The sequence below is a fragment of the Drosophila willistoni genome, assembly GCF_018902025.1.
Source record: "Drosophila willistoni isolate 14030-0811.24 chromosome 2L unlocalized genomic scaffold, UCI_dwil_1.1 Seg196, whole genome shotgun sequence".
In the NCBI taxonomy this organism is placed as follows: Eukaryota; Metazoa; Arthropoda; class Insecta; order Diptera; family Drosophilidae; genus Drosophila; species Drosophila willistoni.
Window position 1 is genome coordinate 1,542,960 of NW_025814048.1, and position 17,349 is coordinate 1,560,308.

A 17,349-nucleotide genomic window follows, 5' to 3' on the forward strand; every position below is an offset into this window, starting at 1 on the left:
GTTCATAGACTTTAGTGTGACCATGGTATATTTGATATTTTTTCTTATTTCCATCTAAAAGCCGCGGCAAATTTTTGTAAAAATCATGTGAGGTTTAATTAATTAATAAATAAACTAACAAAACCAAGAACACGAATTATGGAGGAGGTACAAAATTATGATGAAATTCTTAGATTGGATTTTAGATTGATCTTAATGGAAAATCCATGAATAGCAGACAAAGATCATATCAAGGGGCACAAATGAAGCACTTTACATTTACTGATACAATATGGGTATTTATTTGCGAATATAAGTAAACAAACTTAATATCTAATAATTTTAAGTTTTCTTTAAGTGAGTTGAAGGAGTTTGGGAGGTTTTGTCTGCACCGTTATGTGGCTGTTTTCACAAATGTCTCATCGTCTAAGATCGTGTATCTATGATTGCGATATGTGTCCAATTCGAATATATACTTTTTACCGCAATCCTTCATGACCTTATGAACCACGGGGCGTACGTTATCGATGCCAGCAATGCGGGTCAGATCATTGTAATATTCAAACTGGAGGGATAAAGCAAGGTTAGCTATAAGAATCTTTTTAAGAAAGTTTTATCTCACCTGTCTTTCGCCCATTTGATGGGCCTTCTTGCGATTGTAGTAGCCGCAGTCCCAACGCTCACCCGTTTCCTTCTCTAGATTGGCCAACATTTCCTCCTTTGAGGGGAATTCCACCTTACCCGTATAGAATTTTAATGAGAATCTTACTTGCATATCAAATACAGTGGCGGGAATAACATTGAATGGCAAACCAATGAATGCCATTGTCGGATTATTGATGTTGATGCAGTGCTTCCACAGTGGCTGTACGAAATTATCAATCACTTGTATGCCCACATCGGTACTGAGGCAGGGGAAAGTATACTGATAGCCAGTGCAGTAAATAACATGATCGAAGGTCTCAGTGGAGCCATCCTTAAAGACGGCTCCATTTCGGGTGAAGCGTTCCACGTCCGGCTTCTGTGTTACATTGCCCATAAAGGCGGTATTTGGTGTGGCAGCCAAATGATGGCTTAGATATACATGTTTCGCCGCTTTGCGTACATGATTGGCAATGTCCATGCCACTGGGACCGGCTCCAATGACCAAAACATTTTCACCTAAAAAATTAAATGCAACAAATTTAGATTGCTAACATTTTAGGAAAGAAAAAACGTGCAAAGCTTTCCGCCTTGCTATTATATCAGCAAAATAAAACACTCTAAGCCGACCAACACTTGATAGCAAAATACGGCGGAGTGCCCGGAGACACAGATAAGGTCCGGCGCGTAATTTATGAAAGAATAACAATTGCAATCGCCCACTAGACTGGTCTGGTCTGCGAAAATTTGTTAAATTGTATGTGAATAATCTTAATTAACTAAAACAAATTTATTCTTAGAACACTATCCGGATCTTTTTTGTTTATACCCTGCACTCATAGATAGAAAGTATCTTTATATTTATAAAATACGCAGAAGAGAGCATATTCACTCAATGGTAAATTTTGGGTGTGGAATTGGACCTTCTAAGGGTCCTTCTTATATATCGAAGTTTAAGGAGGTTAAAAAGTAAAAACACTTTTATTTCCAGTCCCGAGGATCCGCCACTTCATTTGTAGTGTAAACCAATTAAGTATTTAGGCGCATCATTGTTACTTCATGATCATCATTTAACAAAAACATAAATATTCTAAACTTAATTGGGGTAACATTTGGACCAAAAACTCCAATTTGATACCCAAGTCAGTGCGTAGACTTTCTTAATTCATGTTAATTTGTATAATCTACTATTATTTCACATTTCTAGCCGGAAATCTACTGGTGTTAGGGAGATTACTTTATGAATAATTTATGAATTATATCACATCCTTAGATAAAAAAAAAATGTGTTTATCAGCCCTGAACTTGAGTAGAGCTACTTGCTTACCTTTATATTTATCTGCCTTACGATATAGATGACTGTGAATCTGTTCTCCCTCATATAGATCCATGCCCTCAATTTCTGGTAGATCTGGTTCTGTATAATGACCATTGCATACATAGATAAAATCGTAGTAAACAGGATCACAGGTATTTGTTACATGATCCCAAACGTAAACCTAAAAAACAAATGAAACGAATTCAAGTCACGAGTTTAATCAAACAGAGATCTCGAGCAAACAAACAGTTGTTCAATGATTACAGCAAAAAGCAGCACGAGGAACAGCGGAAAATAACATGGTGGAGGACATATCAAGACAAACCTGACGTCAACACTCACCTCCCAATCATCCAAACGGGGTCGCACCCTAATGACCTCGTGTTGAAGCTTAATATGTGGCCTGAGCTTGAAATGATCAGCATACGATTGCAGGAATTCCAATACCTCATGTGAAGTGATAAAAGATTCCGCAATGTCATTGGGATAGGGAAAATCTGGATAACCCATTACCTCCTTGGGCAGATTCGTTCTACAGGGCAGGAGAAAAGACATGTAGCAACTATGACAAATACCCTTTTAACTGTCTTGAACCTACCGCAATCCCTCGTACATGCTGCTATGCACCTCTTCGTATTCATCTTTGGGCATTTTATCGGAGAAGACCCAAGTTCCTCCAATTTCTGTGCCGCGTTCATAGGCCACTGCATCTAGACCAGCTTCTAGAGAATTCTTCAAGGCACACAGACCCGCAGTGCCAGCTAGAAATTGTCATTAATTTGTAACTAATTGATCTATATAGTATTGAGTAGGAAACTATTTGTATATCACCTCCTATAACGCACACACGACGTTTTTCGTGCAATGGAGTCTTAAACATTTTAGTATATGATTTTTATTTTCCTTTTCGTTTAAAGGAGAGAGAAGACGTCTCTTCGATTGCGCGTCTTACGACTGACTAAATGGACGAGGGGCTGGCGCCTCACAGAGATAGACCTTTCCACAATCAGCAAACAAGCCGGAGAGGCAGAGTGAGAGAGAGGGAAAGAGAGAAGCCAGGCCGTGTGTGTATGTGCTCTACATTTTAGCTGATGCGGCTGATATACATACGTGAATGGGTAAATGTAAAGACCTTATCATGTTGGTTGTATTTTCATAAATCCAAAGCAAAGTATGCCACTTGATTCATTAATATTTGAGATAAATATTTAATAACTTTCCTTTACAATTGCAGGGTATTGCTAGAGTCGCCCTAACTGACCACAAAACACCTACAAATTTACTTATCACCTCAAACTAGTTGTCACATAACTATTAACTTGTCGTCATCGGCATCTTTGTGAGTGGGAACATCTGGTTGAATATTGCTGGACAGCTGTATGAATCCAAACCATAGCCTTTCCCATTGACCCGGGCTTGAAAGATAAGAAACTAAAGATTCAGGCAGCAACCCATCCAGTTTGGTCAACAGACAGACAAGTCCCTTACGTCTTAGGCGAGTGTCATTGTGTCATCTCAGTTTATTATTCCATTTTTTTGTATTATCAGTAGAAAGTTTCTATTCTCATTCGCAAATAACTCTGCCTGTTTCATCAGCTCTACTAATCAGCAGCAGCAGCAGCAGCTGGGGGAAAAAAATTAATTATATTCAATTAAACTAGAATTAAGCGTTACAATGTATGCGAAGCCCATGCTAAATATGAAGTTATGCCGGACGGGGGAAGCCAATCAATTTCTCTGATAATGAAACATCAGATTACAGGGGCGAGTTCAATATTTATTACCGAATATGTTGAAGTGTTTATAAACAAAACAAAACACAAAAAAATAGAAAACACTCGTGGTGCGTTTCCAATTTTGTAGATAAACCATTAGGGGGAAATGATTTGTCGTGGACATGTTGTCAAGCAGTGACTAAAAACCCACTCAATATTGCCAATTGAGAATGAAAACATACTTAAATGTTTGTCCTGAAACTTTAATTAGTAAAGTTTAATCTGAGTAGCAGGTTTCTAGTTAATCGACTCTCTATCACGTGATGGGATCTAAATGATCTAGGAATAATAGAAATATGTACTCACAATTAACTTACTTTCATTGCTCTAAAACGTTCATAAAAAAATATAAGTTTTTAATTTAAATTTACTTTATTCGCCCAATAGGCATTTTCTTTCATTATTCTAAAAACTTTATTAGGGAAATATAAGTTTTCATAATAGTAAATACTTTTTAGTTATTGATTATGATCAAAAATTCTTTGAAAAAAATGAATACAAAAAATATATCGTATGATTTTTTGTTTCACTTTGAGATTTCTATCGTAAGATTGACCAGATGTTGACCCACTTCTGACTACAGAAATTGGCTTGAATCTTCAATCCTTATCAAGATAAATATACTTATGGAACTGAACTCTCTAACCTATGATAAGGTCATGATGTAAGATACATATACATAATAGAACTAAAAAATGTAGTAACTAACTTTTACTGAGACATACTTCCGTTTATCGTCCTCAGTTTCTAGTCAGTTCGCGGAAACTATAATTTATCCGAAATTATGTGGGCCCCAGTTTGATAAGAGTCATTTAGAATCTAAAAAATTTTAGACAAACACAATTCTTACACCTACTTTTTAAATTAAAATAGATATGCATGTTATATATCATTTTATTTTTATGACAGTAAAAATTTAATTTATTTAAGTCACTGAATACTAATCTTACTTAAATTATGGTATCATAACTGAAACAAACAAACAAAAGTTTATTTGCAAAAGATTTATTAATCATTAGACATAGATCTTAATAGATTACTAGACTAAGGGAGCATAAAATGTTTTAATTATATTTTTAAAGAATATTTTACAAATAATATTTCTTAAAATATTTAAATCGGCTCAAAAATGTATGGACGTTGGGAACTTCGAGATGTAGAACATGTTTGGCCTTTTATTCAGGAATCCTGATCAACAACAGTCGAAATCAAGGATTAAGTGTTCCAGAGATTGATTTATCCTTCACCAACAATACACCATCCATTACCTTCCATTACAATGAATGTGAATAGAAGGAGTATATTCATAGTCATTTTATTTTGCTCTAATTTAATTTGCTTGAGGTCAGAAAACTGTTTACGTTTTGTTTTTTTAAATGCCGAAGCTTTTGCATAGTGGCGCCCTCTATTCTGGCCCCCCATTTTCTCGTTTCGTTTCGTGGAGCCCTGAAGGTGTTTCCAACACTGGCAGCAACAAGTGTCTGATCTAGTGCTGCAAAATAATCGATATTTTTTTAAGGCGAGAGGGCAACAATCTACGGCGAGAAAGGCAAGAATTTACGGCGAGAAGGCAAGAAATTGCGGCGAGAAAGGCAAGAATTTACGGCGAGATGCCAAGAAATTGCGGCGATGGTTGTTGCTGTTTTTTTGTTATTGTTTTTGAATACGCGTACCGATCTCGATTTTGTGTTTTGCATCGAGATTCGTAGGTTAAAAGTTCAAAGTGAAGGAAAATAAAAAACAATAAACAAAAGCAAGGGAAAGAGAAAGCAAAGAAGAAAGAAGAAAAAAAGAAAGAGTCTGAAAGGTGAAAAATCTTTAAGCTGGGAATCAAGTTTTAATTTTTGTGGTTGAATTTATATTCTGTTTTGTGTGTGTGTCTGTGATTCGTATGTTTGCTGCCCCTGCGTTTTAGGCTTGAAATTTATTGCCAATTTTTTATTTTGTTTCTCATATTTTTGTGTTTGCAAATTAAAAAAAAAAATCAAAAACAAAACTGAACTCAGCTCCAAAAACTGGAGAAGTGGGGGCAGCGGCTGAGCAGCTGAGACAGTGCAAGGCAACAGTAGCAACAACAACAACAGCAACAACAAGAATAAGCTACATTCTAGAATTACAATAACAACAACAACAAAACAAGCAAAATTACACAACTTCCATGTGAAGCAAGGAGACGGAGAGACTGAGACAGTGCGAGGGAGACAGAGAGAACGAAAGAGAGGAGTAACAATTGTCAAAAGGCGCAGCCAAGCATTGACATTGCCAGATATATATATACATATAAATATATATATTTATATATGTATATGTATGTATGCATTTAGATGATCACAACGACAGCTCGACACATGGCTCCAACGACCAGCACCAGTCCCAGCCCCAATACCAGTTCCCCCAAGCCACCCAAACTGGCCAAATTCAAATCCTCCTCCCTGGATCATGAGATTTATACGGCAAATCGTCGTGGGACGATAGCCACAGCGGCCAGTGATTGGAAGTCGTTGCGTGGTAATCCCATGACCTCGCCCAATGGAAGATCCTCACTCAATTTGGGAATGGGCGGAGGCGGCGGCAGTTTGTTGGGTCCATCTATGACCAGAGCTGCCTCCACATCGTCATTGGCCAGCAGTACACGCACCATGACTAACTATCAGGAGTACAAAATGGAAATTATTAATCAGGTAAGTCCCCTAAATCGCCCCCAACCCCCCCTCAAAGTAGATAAAAGCTGTTCAAACAAATAGATATACATACATATACATACATACATACATATTTATCATTTATATTGAAAAAATAATGAGGGAAACAGTTGTTGGCCCGAATGAAAGAAAGACAATAGAAAGACAAGAAATTTTTTTTTGTTATTTTTCTTTTCTTTTGGTGGAATTATTTAACAATTTTTGTTTTTTCTTTACTCCCGGTCTTCATTTAATTGATAAAGTAAATACCGATACATGTACAGTAACCACAGGGGTGGACTATGAGGTAAATTGATAAGGCCTAAGTTGCCGTAGGAATATAATAGTGCTCTATATAGGAAGAACATTTGAAAAACTGTTTAGAAATTCCAAAAATTGCTTAAATGCTCAAAACTATTTCGAATTGGAGAAGACAACTTCTGACTTTAAAATATTAAAAAGTAGGGCAAATCTTAAGAAAAAGCTTTAAATAATAATGAAACCTCAAAAATATTTAATCAAGTGGCAAGAATCTTGCTAAAAATACCTGAAACATTTTTTATGTCTATAAAAATCGTAATAAAAAAAGCTTATAATAATGTAATATTTCATGATTAAAATATTTTTAAGCTTTAATTATTTACAGCTCAATTTATAACTAAAAAAAACCAAAATGAATTCAAGAATTTAAAAAACAACTCAAGTTAAATCTTTAATATTTCAAGATTTGCATAATTAGTAAATTATTTCCAACCCTCTTTAAGTCAATTCCCTCCCTGCATTTGCTGTTTATTTTTAACAAATAATTTTTTTTGCCTTTTGTTTGTGTTTCTGCTGTTCTGATAAAAAAAAAGATTGTAAAAAAAGTGCAGTATTTTTTTTTATTGTAAAATATTTATTTAAGTTTGCTAGAAAAGTACACAAAAAAAAGAAAGAAAGAACAAAAATTGTTTAGCTTGATAAATTTTTCAAGTGAGAGACGGAAGCTTGGGGCTCGCCATAAATAAAACGTCTGATTAAGTATGTAAGCTAATTTTAAAGTAAATCACGAGTTGCCGCGAAATGTTTAAAGAGAGTATTAGACCCTGGACTAAATATACCACTAAATATATGGTTAGGAAAACTTAGAAATTGGGTTTGATATTTAAGACTTTTAATGAAGGATCTTCATATTTTTGTAGATGTAGGAAATTCAAAGTATGTGCTAAAATTTTTGATCTAGACTCCAAGTATTCATTAATGACTATTTATTTTTTTAATTACATGAAATTTTCTTCATTTTTGAAAGAATACTCATTTCAATAAGTTCTACGAAACTTAAAAAAAGAAAAAACAAATGTTATATCATGACTTGAAATATAAATGTTGGAATCATACGAATCATTCGAGAATTCATTACTCACTACATGAAAGGTGAATATAATAATTTTTTATATTAATATGAAAACTTATTCGTCTTATCTACTCGACTGAATCGGGGCAACAAAAGAACGATATTCATTCATTCTATTCACTCGATACAATGGAGCACACAATATATTATTATTCGTTTGATTCAATTTTGGACTAAATGTATTCATTGCATTACCCTTGGTTTTAAGCCTGATTCATTTGATATATTATGGGAGTAAATGTATTTTTTCAATTCATTTTTTAAGCCTTATTCATGTTGTTTAGAATACATTAATACAGGTCTAACCTAAACCTCTAAATAAACCCGACACTTTTTAGAATATCAGCAAAAAATTTAAAAAATTAACATAATTGTATGTCCAATTCGAAAGATAAGTCCCACTTATATCAAAAAACATTGTCTAGGCCAATATTTTTTCTAAATGAACGCAAAATCAATCAGATATCACCTAAGAAGTTATAGAATCAGCATAATTTCGCGCCCTGTAAGTTTGTATTATTTCGAAAAACTTTCATAAGGTTCTAGGGGAATTGGTGAAGCAATTTCTATAGCTAATCTGATAATTTAACTTATGCAGATTGACCGTTTCCTTTGGGAGCAAAACAAAAGCAGCTGCTTTTATTCTCAAGCGGGGGGAGGCGAGGTACTCATAAACAATTCGGTTACCCATAACAAAAGCCCCCCACCCCCCTTCAGCAGTAGCAGCTGCTGGCTAAAATACGATGCTAAAAATAATTACGACGGAGAGGTACAAAGTAAAGTACATAAAAGTCTTTTCAAGTGATGAATTCAACGAACTTAAGGTGAAATTGCCGCGTTTTTTCTCTCTCGGTTTTCGGCATTTTGTTATGCTTTTGTTTGAGCATTTACCACATCAGGTGGTAATAATTAAGAGCCACAAACACCGCGGAGTCCATAACAAGATCATATAAACAAATTGATGGATTTATTAGCAATTGCTTTGGGTGTTTAGTATGTCTGAAAACTTTCAATAGACAAATAGACAAACTCTTAAGCCACAAGGTCAACCGAAATAACCAAAAAAAGACAATCCGACAATGTCATAAGTCAAGTTGGCGCCCCTTCGACCATTGACAACAAAAACAACAACAACAACAAAATGTACCGAATGTTGTTCAATTGTTCAATTTGTTGTTGATTTGTTTATTACAAGTCGTTGGCGTGACAAACGGCAATTGTGCGAAAAAAAACTAAACCAAAGTGGAAATATTTTTGTTTATAACAAGCCACAGAGAGAGACAGACAGAGAGAGAGACAATTGCATAATCTTAAGTTATAGCTATTGAAAGTAATTGTAGTGTGTGTAGGCTAAAATCAATTTTGGGGGAGGGAGAAATGCATCTTTAAGATCCAATCATCAACCTCACATATGGCTAGACAACAAGTCAGTAATTTGACCATTAAATATTTGGCAAAAAGGGCAATCTCCATAATAATTTATGACAAAAAACAATTGTTTGTTTATAACTATGATTATTGTTAGGAAACTTCGTCAACTTTGGCAAGCTCTAAATCATATTTGTGAGTACTTCAAGCAGGTTTCACAGTCATTTGACGAATATTATTTTGTAATATGGGTATAAAGTTGATTAATTGTATGGTATTTAAGGAGTTATTCATTGGAAATGGGGACGAACTGAAACGGGTTGAGCTTTTAGCTGTGTAATGACCTTTACAGTCGATTTTATATATCCTAGAAGTCTTTACTTAAACATAATTCCTTAAAACTCTTAACTTGGCGAGTCTTTAAATATTTTCATTTCTGACCAATTTTATATAGAAACGCAAATAAGAAAGATATATGTTAAAATTATTTACTTTGTCTTGTTCTATTTAATTACAGCTTCTTAGATAGTCTAAATTTTGTTGTCTTTAAATGTATCAAAGATGCTTGAAAATGCAAATTTTAGTATTTATTCATACAAATGTAAAATAATTAAGCAACTTTTCAATTAGTTCTGTTCTCCCTTAAATTTAGTTTATAGAAGTTACTTCAAATTCAATGTTTTTTAACTATTTAAAATGTTATATAATGGTATTTATTTTTCTGGTGATTATATTTCTAGGCGAAACCGAAGCATCTAAGGGAAAATTGGTTTATGTTTAGTCTAATTTATCAGAAAGTTTTAACAAAGTTTCTTCGAAATGCATTGCCTCATGGGAAAGATCTCTTCTTCACGCCTCAAAACGTTTGAATTTTTGAAAAATCTGTTGAGTTTAGATAATAAGCAAGTGCATAAGGGAAATTGGTGAGATTTTTATGGCTCCGAGTGATATGCATTTTGTTTGCATATTTCTCTTCCACCTCACACACAGCACGTGCTGAAAATGCTTTGCAAAAACTGTTTTCTTTTGTTTATGCACTTTAAACGATTTTCTAAATGTGTGTGTGTGTGTGTGTGTGTGGTGTTTGTGTGCAGCTGTTGAGTTTTTATTTTAGTGCCAAATGAAATTAAACAGGTGTCACTCAGACGATTTTGTAGAACCTCAAACTATGTATTTTCACATGATGTTGCTTCCTTTTCACCTGGATACCTTTGACGTGCGAGGGAAAATATTGTTGGGGCCAAGATCAAAGCAGAACAGTGAAAAATTGATTGAATTTTGTGTTTTAAAATTTATTTTGCAGGGCAAATGCCTTTGTGGTCAATATATACGGGCAAGATTACGCCGTGCCGGTGTCCTCAATCGGAAGGTGATACAAAGACTACGAAATATCCTAGAGCCCTCCTCGCATGTGGTCTATGAAGTTTTTCCGGCCCTCAATAGTGTGAGTATATCGGAGCTATTCTATCTGATTTTCGAACTTAATTCAAATGTCTCTCTATTTTCCAGATGGGCGAGGAACTGGAGCGCATGCATCCGCGTGTCTACACAAATATCTCCAGGCAATTGTCACGAGCTCCATTCGGCGAACTGGAGGACAGTGATATGGCCCCTATGCTGCTAAATCTGGTGGCCAAAGACCTATTCCGGTCGAGCATAACGTGGGGCAAAATCATTTCCATATTTGCCGTCTGTGGTGGCTTTGCCATCGATTGCGTGCGTCAGGGTCACTACGATTATTTGCAGTGTCTAGTGGATGGTCTGGCCGAGATAATTGAAGATGATTTGGTCTATTGGCTAATAGATAATGGCGGCTGGTTGGGCTTACAGCAGCACATACGACCTCGGATCGGTGAATTCACATTTCTCGGATGGCTGACATTATTCGTTACCATCTCGGCAGGAGCCTACATGGTCTCGAATGTCTGCAAACGCATTGGCTGTCAGTTGTATTCGTTGTTGTTTTAGTTTTTCTTATTCTTTCACGAAAGCCTACACATAGTTTTTAGTTTGCATACTCGTGAATCATTCCTGAAGACAAAAAAAATGAAAAGAAAGAAAGAAACCAGTTAAGTTGATGAAGAAAGTTTTGTTTGTATTTTTTTTATGAAATGATTGATATTGATAATTGTTATTTTTTTGTTTTCCATTTTGTACGTTTTAACATATAGTGCCAAGGGCAATAAAGCAAGTACATTTTTATACAAAAACGACGACAATCTCACTTTAGTTGCAATTGAATTTTTGCGCCTTACATCGATTTATTTGTTAGCTCGATAAGTGCCAGCCCTAACAGATGCGATAAAGTGCGCAGCAGCAGCAGCTGTTAAAGTGTCATCGCTAGTTTTAGGTTAATAATTTACTAATATATGGAAACTGAATATATAGAAACTGAGGAAATGGAGGAAGTCCACGAGGATTCCGAGCCACCTCTCTGGGAGCTAGTGGAGGAGGAAGAGGTGCCAGGGACTTTTGATCTATGCGAAGAAGAGCTTTCCGAATCGGAGAGATATTTTTGCTATGATTGTCATAGAATTTTTGAGAATCGCGTGTCCGCCGAGGAGCACATATGCCCGCAGGCGGGTCAAACGGAAACGGAGACTGCCGAACCCCCAGTGGAAGTCACTCCAGCTCCAGCTGTAGTTGCCAGAAATATGCAAGTCACCTGCCACATATGCAACACGATCTTTGGTTCAAGCAAAGCCCTCAAGTTCCACATGCGCATGCATGGCAAGGTGTCGACTAAGAGCATACAGGATGCCCTGCCAGTAGGAGCTCATCAGCAGTACAATCAGCTTGATCAGTTTTACTGTGAGATCTGCAATAAGAGGTAATCTCTGGAAGTTCTTTTTCTCCAAAACTTGTTAACTCATTTGATTCTCGCAGCTTTGATGAGAGCTTGTTGGCTGTGCACAAGCAGATGCATCAGGAATCTTCGTTGGAACAGCTCATGTGCAGAACCTGTAATCGCAAGTTCGACAATGTAAACGAATACGAGATGCATTTGAAAATGCATGAGAAACAGACGGATAAACCTACCTCACGTCCAGTGCCATCCAATGGCAAGAAGATTAGATCTGATAAACCTGGATATCCATGCCAATATTGTGAGCGCGTGTTCCTGCGACCCTATGAGAAGGTGAAACATGAACGTGTACACACGGGGGAAAAGCCTTACGCCTGTGAAGTGTGCGGGAAAACCTTTCGTGTAACCTATTCCTTGACTCTTCATTTGAGAACGCACACAAACATCAGACCTTATGTCTGCACAGTGTGTAATAAACGGTGGGTAGCAGTAGCATCCATATCCTTATAGGTTTTCACAGCTAATTAGTTTCAATTGCAGCTTTAAATCGCATCAGGTGTATTCCCATCATTTGCGTATCCATAGCTCGGAGAAGGAATATGCCTGTGATAAGTGCCCAAAGACATTTCGCACTTCGGTGCAATTGAGTGGCCATAAGAATACCCATACCAAACCCTTTGAATGTACCATCTGTAATCGTCCCTTTGCCTCTTTGTACGCGGTCAAGGCGCACATGGTTAATCACAAAGACAAGGCCCAGGAAGGGCAGGGAGCCAGCAAAAAGCCTTCCACAAATGGCAAATTCTGGTGCACGGTCTGTGGAGCTGAATATTCGCGTATATTTGCCTATCGCCAGCATTTGAAGACGGCTCATGGTCAAAGTGAAGATAATGGGGAGAAGAAACCTCGTCAATTGTTGGAGGAGGAGGGTGGAATCGATGATACTGAAGCAGCTGCTCTCAGAGCTGCAGCCGATGCAGATGCTGCCTATATGCTAAGTGATGTGACTGTCGTTGACACCATTCCCACTTTGGAAGAGGTGAGTTGGCTATAAATTCGAATTGTGCCCCAGAAGTCTTAATTTTTCTTTCAACTCTTTTTCAGTTTGATGTGGAAAATCTTCACACCGAAGAGATCATCACTGATTGGCTTACATGAGATTGGAATACAGAAATTTACTGAACAAACTTTATTGTGAAATATATATAAAACTGGAAATAAATCAAATGTATATAGCATTTGCGGTTTTTGTTGAGCAAAAAATTATAACTAAAAACTTTAAAGAAACTTAAAATGTATCCTTTGGGTTAGCAGATCTAGGGATTGACTACTTCCTCCTCCTCTTCTTCCTGCGCTTTCACTTCCTCCTCCTCAGCTTCACTGTGGTCCTCTTCGTCGCATATTTCTTTAAGCACCTCCACCAGATTCTTGGTCTCGTCTAACTCTTTGCGCATTATATCCATCTCCTCTTCTAGCCCCTCGATGCGTTCGTGTAGGTGGCGATTTTCTGTGAGTGAATCTTCCAGAGCCAAGCGTCGCTGCTCGGCAAGCAGTTTGTAATAGTTTTCGCCAGGCTCACACTCACTGGTCAGATCTTCGGCTGTGATGGGACGTGAGGATGGGTCCTCAGTTTGTGTATCGGCATCTCTAGACTCTGTTGTGGTTGTTGTCGCTGCTGTGTCCACACATTTGCGTTTGCCGTATTTGGGCGTGGCAGTGGCCTTCAATCGACTCAATTGATCCACGATGGACACACGGTTCTCCTTGTCGTTGGCGTTCGCGTTGATGTTGATGCCCTGCAGAGGCTTCACTTGTTTGCGTTGTTGCTTCAGATGCTCCTGCTGCTCGGCCTCGCTCTCGACTTGGATGTAGACTCTGGCAGCTCCCGTAGACATTTTCAAATATGTTCGGCGGTTCGGTTTATTGGGTTATTTAGAAAACGTCCGCTTTATTTATGCATGGACTTTTCCGCTTTTCCGTATTCTATTAGTTTGCACACAAAAATTTTCTTATAATGGCCGCCAAAAATGCTTGATGGTCTCGATATGTTACACAACACTGCTCGACCGATCGATAGGTACTTATCGATAAGTTCAATTTTATCGACTCAGAGACATATATTTTGCGTTCGATAGAGTTAGTTTTGAAAAAATTGTTAAACATGTGGATTTTAGAGACATTTTGTTGTTGCCTAGATCTATTTCAGGGATGTATTATTATAGGAATATCTGGTCTAGTCATATCTATAGTGGGTTTCGGTGCATCCTACCAAGCAGCTGAGCGTGACAATGAAGCGCCATGTATATTCGGTTTTGTGTTTTTCACTTTGTACGCGATAGCCAAGATCATACTACTTTTGGGCGTAATATGGGTGAGTACATTTTGTTTTTAAGCATTGTTTAATTCTTATTTTTTAATAGGACGTGACCCGTGTAATCTTTGTGGCATTTATTCTAAGCGTACTATTCACAATTATAGCTCTTATAGCGCTTTTAGTATGGGCAATAGTTGAAATCACTGCCTTGGAAGCGATTGTCATACTCATAGCCATCATATGTGAGCTGAAAATTGAAATATTCTGCAATTCTTTTAAATTATTAATTAATTATCCTAGTGGAAACTTATTTTTGCTGGGTAATTTATTCCTATTGGCGTAAAAGTCAAAAGTGTGATGAATGCCCGGAGTGTATATAGCTGAGAGAAATGATTATACGGTAATGGAAAATAAATATGCTCAAAGGGATCAGTTTCCAAAATATTTATGATATTTAATTCAATTAGACGAAACTTACAAAAATTTTAACAATTTCAAGACAGTTTTAAAAAACAATTAACCGATTTAGTGGCTGGCAATGTTTCCCAACACTGGCTCCCACTATTTTTGACCCGATCCACGTCGAACTCGAACATTTGCCGTAAATAAGAATTGTGAATTCGCTTCGACATATTGGATGATCAAAAATAGTGGGAGCCAGTGTTGGGAAACATTGCCAGCGACTATATCGGCTGATCGTTTTTTTTTTAAATTGTGTTTTTTTTTGAGCTCGTAGCGATCGGGTGTGTGTCGCTCTGCGTAAAATGTTTCTAAATTAGTAAAAAATATTACGAGCGCGCGCGTTTTCTTAAATGTTGAATACAATGAAAAAATTGATAATATTAAATTAAATTGTGAAAAAGCGGTAATCTTTCGCAAAAAATAAAAAAACGCAACAAGTGGGCTGTGTAGGTGTGCGTAAATTAAGTGAATTGTTTTCCCAATTAGATAAATAACGGTGTAAAGGTGAAACTGGAAAATCAGCCAAGCAGAGCAATAAGATGCAACCATAAGATACAAACACGCATACACACTTATACATGGATAGATTTGTTTTGCGCAACAAGTGTTTAATCAATTAAATTCAATCAAACAAACAAACGAACAAATTTGAGTCTAAACACGTTCTCGTTCCACTGTGTATGTGTTAGGCCGGTTTAGTCATCAATCTTTAGTTCTGAGAATTGTCTCTTTCGCTCTCCCTCGCACTCACACACATACAGATGCAACAGCTGTTGGGTGCAATGCCGCCGACGCTGACGCCGCTGCCGCCGTTTAACTTGAACTGCGTACTTAAAATCGTCGACCGCCGCCGATAAGATATATGTATGTACCTCTATCGACTAAAAATTCGCAAAAGTTAAAACCTAAAACAAAGCAAAAAAAAAAGTGTTTATCTTATCGCTCGCCCCAGTTGGCCATTGATTGGTGTTTTCCGCTGCGGTGAAGTCATTACTACCATTTTTTGTTGTGTATCTAATGCCCCAAGTGTGTTCCCAAGACATAACCAATACATATATCCAGTTTGTCTAAATTTAGACAGAATCTAAGGAGAGGCAAAAAGAATTATTCACCAAACAAGGCAATCGTAAATCACACACACAACTTTAGCTCCAGCTCCAACTTCTTCTTCAAAATGGACATAGAATCCGATTCAGACACCTCGGAGCGTTGGGAGGACTTTTTTGGTAAGAAAAAGATCACTGAACTTTTCCAGAAAGAGATTGATAGCAGCCAGAAGTTGCTTTGATGACCATATTTGGCTTATATGTATGTGTATAAAGAAGAAGAAGAAGAGGATGGCATTTGCTATCTCTGTCTCTCTCTCTCTCTGTTTTGGTCAGGTCTGCATAACTGTAAGCAACTCCCCCATCCCCTTTAATGGGGGGGTAACGGGTTCGTTTTGCATTTTAAGCCCAAACAAAAGTCTCCATCTCAGTCTCAGTCTCAGTTTGTAATGAAATTTAATGATAATACATAATTTCGGTTTTTTGACCCAAATTTTTTCTTGTTTAAATCGCACAAAACTCAAGACAATGTCTGCTGAAAAAGGTATGGACTAAGGTAAGGTGTTGTCTGTCTTTGCTTTGCCCCAAAAATTTGCAATTTATGTTTCTTTATTTCTTTCTCTCTCTCTTCTCTGGTTTTTGACCTACTTAACGCATTGATTTGTTTTTTTTTTTGTTTTTGTTGTTTAAGGACTTTTTGTATGTGCATTTGACTCGGTGTGGCAATCATTTTTTGTATTTTGCCCTCTGCCCCCCTATGGGGCTGGTGGCTGGGCTGGAATCGAGGCGATAAGTCAGCAATTAGTAGGCATTAGTCACAACTTTTTTTCCTCTTGCGCTTTTGTGTTGACTTGCTTTACGGCCAGACGCGATGATAAGACGAAGCTATGTCAACTAAATAAAAAAAATTCACAAGGCAAAATGTTTATAATAAATATGAACAAAAGGGGTTTCCAGTGTCGCCAAAAAGTTTCTTGTATCGACAAATAATGTAAATATTTCTGTTGGCCAAGTGGCGTTGTCTTTGAAATTTGAATTCCTAAGGTTTTTATAAACCAAAAATAAGTTATGGGAAAATATCACATTTTCAAAGCCCGAAATCAATCTTTGTGTCCCAAAGTTTTCTTAGATTTCAAATTCATATACTTCAACCTTTACCTACTTTACCTTCTTAACAACTTTTAGGAAATCTGCTTAATTTTTTTGTTCTAAAAAGGGATATAAAAGTTTATGAATTTCTTAATATTGTGAATCGTTTAGATACTACAAAAATCCAACATTTGAACCTAGATTCTGTTCTTAGATTCATAAACTTTTATGGTGCAGTAGTAGTTACGATTTGGCCAGCTCAGATATATAACAATATAAATATGTACATACATATGTATACATATTGCAGATAAAAGTGCAATAATTCTAAGCAAGATAACAAATAATTTGCCATGAATCAGACAATTAAAATGAGAAGGTATAGCCGAGATCTTCCTACACTTTCAACCTATTTATATGATAAAATATTCTTTCCCCTCTGAACTGCAGAAGTGATTAAACCCTTTTCCATATCA

General features: G+C 36.7%; 6 protein-coding genes and 1 long non-coding RNA gene across 11 annotated transcripts in view; 5 read left to right on the plus strand and 2 right to left on the minus strand.

Moving 5' to 3' along the window:
* The first annotated feature begins 60 nt into the window (after positions 1 to 60).
* LOC111519807 lies at positions 61 to 4,084 on the plus strand. 4 transcript variants are annotated; one of them, XR_006953961.1, is made up of 4 exons: positions 216 to 275; positions 338 to 562; positions 2,857 to 3,110; positions 3,174 to 4,084. It is a non-coding gene; the product is annotated as an uncharacterized LOC111519807 (long non-coding RNA). The 4 variants fall into 4 exon arrangements; XR_006953962.1 differs by lacking the exons at positions 216 to 275; positions 338 to 562 and adding an exon at positions 61 to 87; XR_002724484.2 differs by lacking the exon at positions 338 to 562 and having other exon boundaries at positions 94 to 275.
* LOC6639822 (senecionine N-oxygenase) lies at positions 258 to 2,878 on the minus strand. The gene is made up of 6 exons (XM_002062711.4): positions 2,771 to 2,878; positions 2,538 to 2,700; positions 2,282 to 2,471; positions 1,949 to 2,120; positions 602 to 1,140; positions 258 to 544 (listed from the first exon to the last, which is right to left on the minus strand). Exons 1-6 carry the CDS (start codon positions 2,817 to 2,819, stop codon positions 374 to 376), a joined length of 1,284 nt encoding a protein of 427 aa, XP_002062747.1. The 5' UTR covers positions 2,820 to 2,878; the 3' UTR covers positions 258 to 373.
* A 1,392-nt stretch (positions 4,085 to 5,476) lies between the features above and the next one.
* Positions 5,477 to 11,194, plus strand: LOC6639783 (bcl-2-related ovarian killer protein homolog B). Its single transcript, XM_002062710.4, has 3 exons — positions 5,477 to 6,395; positions 10,460 to 10,600; positions 10,666 to 11,194. The coding sequence occupies exons 1-3, from the start codon at positions 6,039 to 6,041 to the stop codon at positions 11,122 to 11,124; spliced, it is 957 nt and encodes a 318-aa protein (XP_002062746.2). The 5' UTR covers positions 5,477 to 6,038; the 3' UTR covers positions 11,125 to 11,194.
* A 272-nt stretch (positions 11,195 to 11,466) lies between these two features.
* Positions 11,467 to 13,200, plus strand: LOC6639782 (zinc finger protein 135). The gene is made up of 4 exons (XM_002062709.4): positions 11,467 to 11,986; positions 12,043 to 12,441; positions 12,503 to 13,001; positions 13,067 to 13,200. The coding sequence occupies exons 1-4, from the start codon at positions 11,526 to 11,528 to the stop codon at positions 13,118 to 13,120; spliced, it is 1,413 nt and encodes a 470-aa protein (XP_002062745.2). The 5' UTR covers positions 11,467 to 11,525; the 3' UTR covers positions 13,121 to 13,200.
* On the minus strand, positions 13,118 to 14,014 carry LOC6639750 (geminin). Its single transcript, XM_002062708.4, has one exon. The coding sequence runs from the start codon at positions 13,855 to 13,857 to the stop codon at positions 13,279 to 13,281; it is 579 nt and encodes a 192-aa protein (XP_002062744.1). The 5' UTR covers positions 13,858 to 14,014; the 3' UTR covers positions 13,118 to 13,278.
* A 68-nt stretch (positions 14,015 to 14,082) lies between these two features.
* On the plus strand, positions 14,083 to 14,720 carry LOC111519825. Its single transcript, XM_047010013.1, has 3 exons — positions 14,083 to 14,333; positions 14,383 to 14,518; positions 14,577 to 14,720. Exons 1-3 carry the CDS (start codon positions 14,124 to 14,126, stop codon positions 14,654 to 14,656), a joined length of 426 nt encoding a protein of 141 aa, XP_046865969.1. The 5' UTR covers positions 14,083 to 14,123; the 3' UTR covers positions 14,657 to 14,720.
* A 295-nt stretch (positions 14,721 to 15,015) lies between these two features.
* The window catches only part of LOC6639896 (platelet binding protein GspB), a 56,099-nt gene continuing 53,765 nt past the window's right edge, over positions 15,016 to 17,349 (plus strand). The window contains exon 1 of one of the 2 annotated variants that reach the window (XM_015178962.3): positions 15,016 to 15,964. In XM_015178962.3, the coding sequence (XP_015034448.1) occupies positions 15,913 to 15,964 (52 nt within the window). In that variant the 5' untranslated portion in view covers positions 15,016 to 15,912. The remainder of the gene's footprint in view (positions 15,965 to 17,349) is intronic. The other variant, XM_002062706.4, reaches the window with a different exon arrangement.